This window comes from Plasmodium reichenowi, chromosome 2 (genome assembly GCF_001601855.1).
Source record: "Plasmodium reichenowi strain SY57 chromosome 2, whole genome shotgun sequence".
Lineage (NCBI taxonomy): Eukaryota > Apicomplexa > Aconoidasida > Haemosporida > Plasmodiidae > Plasmodium > Plasmodium reichenowi.
This window is the reverse complement of record NC_033647.1, coordinates 266,576-274,569: the sequence shown is the minus strand read 5'-3', so window position 1 is coordinate 274,569 and position 7,994 is coordinate 266,576. Positions and strand designations below refer to the sequence as shown.

Below are 7,994 nucleotides of genomic sequence, written 5' to 3'. Positions count from 1 at the left end.
ATAGAATAAAATAAAAAATATTTAATTAATAAAGATATGCCAAAAAAAGAAAAAAAAAAGAAAATATATAAATATATATGTTATATTATATATCCATCTGTGACAACACAATATATATATATATATATATATAGTACCCCTTATGTCATATTATTTATATGTTTTATAATACATTTTTTTTTTTTTTTTTTATTTCATTTGGGTTATATATTTTGTCCATTATAATAAATTATTCATATACATAAGCACATTATATATACATACATACATACATATATATATATATATATATATATATATTTATTTATTTATATGTGGAGTGGTGGCTTTAAATTAGCATACCTATATTGTATTATAGATTTTTCCAAAGTATATTTAGGTGTTCCCATTACATAAGGCTCATATAATATTTGGATAGTTACCTCTTTATAATCTGCCTTGGTTACTTGATAACATTTACATAAAAATGTTTCTACTAATATTTTTTTCACATGAACAAATGATAAGATAGGTTTATCATTTTGTTTATAAAAAAACATATTTTTTGTTTCCATGATAATATTTTTTTTATAAACATTTTGGTTTACAATGATATTTTCAAAACAATCTGGTGGATGTAATTTTGTAAAACTTGGACAAGCTAAACCTATTAACATATCATCTTGTATATTAATTTTACATATATAATTTTTTGGTATATCATCCCATTTTTTGCTAAATAAGAAATTCGTTGAAAATTCCCCTACAAAATCGCATCCATATATTTTTAAAAAATTAGATTTAACTTTTATTTTTACAGTAGCTGTTTTCCCTCGTGTACTTTCATTTAATGTTAAAGAATTATCACATGAAATTAAAAATTCTGCATCTTTTAAAATAAGAGGTGGTATATGTAATGAACTTGAATATGTTTGTTCATTTATATCTATTTTTATATTTGCATATGATATAACTTCATTTATATTTTTTATAACTAATATATCTTTAAAATAACTATTATATTGCTCATATTCTGATGTCGTACTATCTGAACTAATAGGATCAGTAGGAATATTACTTTGAAATGAACTATTCATAATATTATTTGATATGTGTATAGAAGAACCACTAGATAATATATTATCTTCTATAACGGCTTTAGGTTTTTCTGAAATTATAGATATAAATATTTTATTTCCCATATCATCATATTGTACTGATGCATTTTTTGAACTCTTTTTATTATTTATATCTTCTATACTTATTATATCTCCATCTATATTTTTTTTCCCTTCAAGTATTTCTTTAACTAATTTTTCATTTTCTTCTATACTTCTCTTTCTTTTATCATCATTTTTATCTTCTAATACATAAACATACTCAAAAAAATTCTCAGGGCTAATTTTGGATTGTCTGAATTGAGAAGAATTTCTTAAGGGGCACACAACTTCGATTTTACTAAACTCTGAAGCAGCTACGATTATATCGTATACTTGTTTAGTTCTAAGAGGGTTAAGAATATTATTCTCTTCATCATCGTCATCATCATCATCATCATCATCATCATCCTCCCCCCCGATGTCCTCATCATGCGGATAACCTTCATGGTCATCACTTGATGATAAGGTAACAGGAAAATTATGGTAATTATTTACACTTTGATTTATATTTTTATGATCGTTTTCAATTTCTTTATAATCATTTTGGTGTGTCCTATTTTTCTCCTTGTGATTTTTTTTTCTTGATACTTTTTTGTTTGAAGACATAAGAGACATTGTAGATATGCCTAAGACATTTTCAGAGCTTATATTTGTTGGTCCTTTTGAAAAATCATAAAAATAATCCATTTTTTGATATGCAAATATGTTATGTGTAATTTCTTTTTTAAACCAATTATTTAGATCATCTCCTATAATATTAATTTGAATAATACCTGTTTTTATTAATTTTACAGAATTACATCTACAAAAAATTTTGAGTGATTTTTTAATTTTTTTAGGCAAAATAATATATGAAGGTGTGAAATTATATTTATATATATCATTATTTAATATTTTAACACCTTTTAATAATTTCTCTAACTTATGTGTTTCTAATTCTTTATCTACTCCTTCAATTTGTATAGATTCAAAACAATCTCTTGGTGTTGTAAGAAAATTGTAGGGGCAGCTAAATCCGACAATATCATTTTCTATAGCTTCGATATTACAATATGTATTTTTTCCTTCAACGAGTTCAATTTCGAATTCGAATGAATTTTTCTTGTTGGGAATATCTATATGGTTTATCATATGTACCTCATGACCTTGATTATTCGCATGTAATACATCATGAGATGATGATAAAGGTGAGGATGGATATGCGCCATAAGATGATTCTAACGTTGACGGTGTGTCTATAAAATCACAACCTAAAATTTTGTTATCATTTTTTTTAATAAAAATAGATGCAGAACCTATAATTCCTTTTGATATATTTCTAGGAACATTTTCACATGAGAAAATAATATTTTTTGATGAATCAGTATAAGGAGAAATTATTAATTCTAATTCACCTTTTTCAAAGAAAGAAACATTTTTTTCTGTTTTATTTATTAAAACAGAACCATATAATAATTTGGTCAATCCATTTAACATATCTGTTTCATTTAGTCCTAAATTAGAACTATATATTAGATTAGGATATAATTTATTATTTTCTACTTCATCAATAAGTTTGCTTGGACATTTGATTTTGAATTTATCAAAAGAACCTAGATCTATATTACATCTATATACTAATATAGTATTTATATTATCATTAGTTGATAGTGTTACACGTTTGATTTTATCAGAAGTTTGTTTCTCTTTATATTCATTAATTTTTTTTTTTAAATAATCAATATATTTTTTTTTCATAATTTCTTTTTTTAATTTTAAATGAATACTAAAATAGGTGAATTCTTTATGTGTATTATAAAGATCTGATGATATTTTTAAATATTTTTCTAAAACATTTTGTACATTTACAGAGGTATCAAAAGATATTGAATAATGATTTTGTGTAAAATCACAAATATATGTATCTTTTAAATAATATGGTGTAACATCTATATATTGTAATATACTTGATGATTCTTTATTATATGCTTTTGAAAAGTTAATAATATCTTCATTTTTTATATATATTGTTCCAACATTTTTAGTTTCATTATGATGACAAGTACAAAAAAAATTTAATTCTTTTTTTGTAATTTTGGATATAATTAAAAATGTAGATGAATTATTTAATAATAGATGTGATTTAGTATTAATAACTTTAACTTGATCAAATATATTTTGTATATTTTCATGTATTTGTTCGTTCATATTTGTTTTTAAAAAAACATTATTAAAACAATTATTTGGATTAATATTACCATTAGGACAATTTAAACTTATAATAATATTTTCTTTTAATTTAATTTCACAATATTGATTTTGTGTTTTTAAATTATAAACAGATGTATAATAAAATGATGATTTCTTATTTGAATCATCTGAAAAATCACAACCATAAAATTTTTTATCTGTAATATGTTGTGGTATTTTAATAAGAATAATACCTTTTTTACCTATTTTATCATTAATTTTTGTTTCTGAATTATCACATAATAATTTAATAGTAACATCTTCTTTTACAAATAATGGTGTTACAAAAGAAAAATTCCCTTTTTCAAAAAAATATCTATTTTTATCAAGTATAATTATACCTGGTAAGATATCTTCAAGTTTTTGTTTTTTAAATAAATATATTATTTCATCTTTATCTTCAGGCATATATTTCATGTGTTCATATTTTTTTTTTATATTTTCATCATCTTCAATTATTTCTGAAGATTTATCAAAAGTACCATATTTAAATAACCATTCTGAATTCGAACTTTTTTTATTTTTTGGACATTTAACTTCTATAAAATTTAAATTATCTTCTAAAGATAAATAACATGAGTATATCATTTTATCTTCACTTTCTGGTTCTAAAGAATTATCTTCTGTAGTAAAATCACATATATGTTTTTTTCGATAAATAGGTGTTACTCTCTTAAAATAATATGAATACCCTATAAGTATATCAGCTTCATATTGATAATCAATAGTTTTGATAATATTAAAACCTTTATTTGAATAATTTAATTCTAAACTTATTTTATTTTCTTTTTTCAAAAGAACATGATTATCTGAAACACTATCTATATCAACATTACAATAACAAAATAAATGAACATGATTAAAAAATTCTTGAGGAATTTTTAAATATGATATACCTTTATCATTAGAATAATATTCGAAATTTTCATTGATATCAAATATTTCAACTAAATTATCCGTATTATCATATGTTCTAAAAAAACAACTAGAAGGTGTTAAATATAAATTATTTTCATATGGACACATAATACCTACAAATTCAATTTCTCCATCACTTCTTATATTACACTCTTCTTTTTTCGGATCATCTATTTTTATACTCTTTTTTAAATAATTATATTTTGCAGAATTCTTATAAAAATAACAACCTTCTATTTGATTCCCATAAGATTTTAAATGTATAGTCATAATGCCATTATTTCCTACATTCTTATTTTTTCTTGTGCTATCATTAATGCATGCAAACTCTATTGTTTGATTTTTTTTTAAATATGGAGGTAGTTGAAATATAAAGAATCCATTTTCTATACTATTTTTTTTCCCTATATATTGTTCGTATGTATTGCTACTACTCTGTGTTTCTTCGAGTCTCGATTTGGTAAAAGGCACTGATTTTGGAGATATAAAAAAGCTTGTCTGACTTAACGGGGTATATATAGATGGTGTAATAGATCCAGATGTGGATTTATTTTGTTTTGAGAAAAGATATGATTTGTTTGTATTATATGTTTTGTGTAAAAAACTGTTGGGTGTTAATAGGTCAGGTTTGATTATATCTTCAAGTTTCATATTAATGACATCTTTAATTAGAACGCCTGGTATTATTTCATCAATATTTACAATATTTAAACCATTTTTATTTATAGTACGTTTAGGAGCATTTTTTGGTAAATGGTACAAATTAGAATAAATATTTCTTTTGTTAAATAACAAATTTAATTCTTTTTTTTTTTGATCGATTTGTTGTTCGATTCCAGTTGGTTTTAATAAATCTTTTTGTAAAGAATTATATATTTCTGAAATAGTTTGATCGTTTTGTTCATCCCTTAGATTAGTTGGGCAATTTAATGCTATATAATTTAAAGGTTTTGGGTACCATATAGTACATATATAATTTTTCGTTTTATTGTTTAAAGGTTGTAATATTTGTTTCTTATTTAAAAAGTCACATAAGTATGTGATAGGTGGGTTTTTCATAATAGGTTCATATGTGATTTTATCATGTATATTATAATCATAAAGTTCATCATAATTCTTATAATAAACATGTATTCTTTTTACAATATGATTGAATATATCTTCTCCTGATGTACGTTCATAAGAAGAATAGGTTTGATTCTTATCTATACAATAGCATTCAAAAGAAAAAGACTTGGAAATATAATTATTAAAACCAGCTATAGCAAGATTTTCTTGTTTCATAGAATATAATATTAATTTATTAGATAATTTGTCATTCAATTTATATACTTTTTTATCTATATATACTTGTGAAAAACAATCTTTGGGTTCTTTTATACTATTAGATGGACATCTAAAACCAAAAACTGAATTAGATGTAATATTTATATTACATATCTTGCCATCAATATATGTATTTAAATAATTATATCCATGTACCTTTTCAAAATCACAAAAGGATACACTTCTATTCTTTATACTTGTTCTTAAATGTAGAAGAATATATACATTTTGAAAAGCATTATTTGAATTAGATATAACACATTCTATAATTAAAGGGAATGGACCATGGTTTATATATGAAGTTAAAAAAAATTTAGAATTACGAAAAGCTTCTTCTAATCCTTCTATATCTATATCCTTACTTAATAAAGTAATGTCACTAAATTTATTTATTGGATATGTTGAATTTAAATATTTGACTGATGTTATAGGTTCAGTAGTTTGTATTTGTGTACCCACAAGAGTATCACAATTATATATAAATAAAGAAAATTCATGTATAGTTCTTTCACAAACTTGTGAATCATATTCAGATTTATATTGAAAATTACAAATATTATATGGTATACCGTTATAATTAAGATGACTATAATATGGTTCATCTCCACTTATATCTTGGTCAATATTTAATTTAACATGTTCATCTTCTAAATAAAATATATCTTTATCTACACTTGTTTCTCCTAATCCAAATATAATTTTACTTGTTTTTTTTTTATATGTGAATTTACAACTAAATTCTATTTCTTCATCTCCAAAATCTTCAGGAAGAAAAAAAAAACGTATTTTATAATTATCTCTATCTAAATTAATACATTTTACATATTGTAAAAATACTTCTAGTTGTAATATTTTATCATCTTCATATACTGTTTTAAAACATCCAGGAGGATCTAAAATAGAATTTTCTAATTTTATTCCTACAATCTTATTATTATAACTTTTAAATCGATATTCATTTGATATATTATTATCTACTATCCTTTCAAATACCGTTTTGTCTTTTTCATTTGTACTTAGTCCTAATATTTTTTTCGTATTTCTAGGAATACGTATTCTTACTTTTATTAAATCTTCAAATTTATACAAATCATTAATTTCACCGTTTGCACAAGTTACTGTAAAATTCATTTGCGTTCTAGAAAAATATGGAATCATAAATTCAACAATACCTGTTGTTATTATATTCTTTAAACCTAAATTCCCATATATTGGATAAAAAGGAATGGAATATATTTCTTCAGATAATTTTATCTTGTCATTTTCTTCTACTATATGATTTAAAGCATCATGGGGACTTGTAATGATATGTGAATGTTTTACAGTAGGTTTAAAACATATTATGACAATACGATGAAATTGTTCTGTAGACGTTACTACAATTTCATTATTATTATTTGATCTCTTTACACCTCCTGTAAAATATTCATATAAATTTACAACTGTTTCATTTCTTTCTCCTTGTTTTATATATGGTTTTAATTCGACATTCTCTTCACTTACAGACAATTTTCTTGTATTATTATGTAGTTTTATATTAATTTTTATATCATCATTTCCTTTTTTTTTTTTCTGTTCATCATAATTAAATAAAAAAAAAAATTTATCAACATAAAATATATTATTATAATTATTATTATGTCTAATATTCATATTTTCCTTAATTCCTTCTATTTTCTTTTTTATCTTTTTTGTATAATCAAACATATAATAGTATAAATCAAAAATATACTTATTCATATAAAATATATTATCCCAAAAATTTTCAAAAAAATTTTCTTTATTTCTATCATAAATTATCCCTTTTATACATTTAAACAAAATATTATAATCATCACATATATTCTTTGTCTTATCATATGTAGTTTTATAGATCCATTTTAATTTATTATTTCTTTTATATTTATTTACACATATATATTTTCTCTCCTTTATCAATCTTTCAAATGTAAACAAATTTTTTCCCTTATCTCTCCCATTACTATTCGTTAGCCATGATCTTATTTCTTCATCACTCTCTTCAGGAACAAAAACGGTCCCTTTACAAATTTTTTTTTCCTTTTTTTTTTTTGTACTACTGCTCAACACACTCTTAATAGTATCATAGTATAAAATGTAGACAAGGAAAATAAAAAAGAAGAACAAATAATAAAATGTTCTTTTCTTGTTCATTTTGAAAAGTAAATAAATAAATAAATAAATATATATATATATATATATATATATATATATATATATATGTGGACAATGTTAGATGTGGTATTTTATAAACATATTATTAAAAAAAAAAAAAAAAAAAAAAAAAAAAAAAAAAAATTTTTTAAGTTCTTTTAAAAAAAAAAAAATTTTAAAAAAAAATTATTTTTATATAAAAAAAAAATT

General features: G+C 22.0%; 1 protein-coding gene across 1 annotated transcript; it reads right to left on the bottom strand.

The window, feature by feature from the left end:
- Nucleotides 1–308: 308 nt before the first annotated feature.
- On the bottom strand, nt 309–7,784 carry PRSY57_0207800 (6-cysteine protein; the record flags this gene model as incomplete). The annotated part of the gene is made up of 1 exon (XM_012905514.2): nt 309–7,784. One exon carries the CDS (start codon nt 7,782–7,784, stop codon nt 309–311), a length of 7,476 nt encoding a protein of 2,491 aa, XP_012760968.2.
- Between the last annotated feature and the right edge of the window lie 210 nt (nt 7,785–7,994).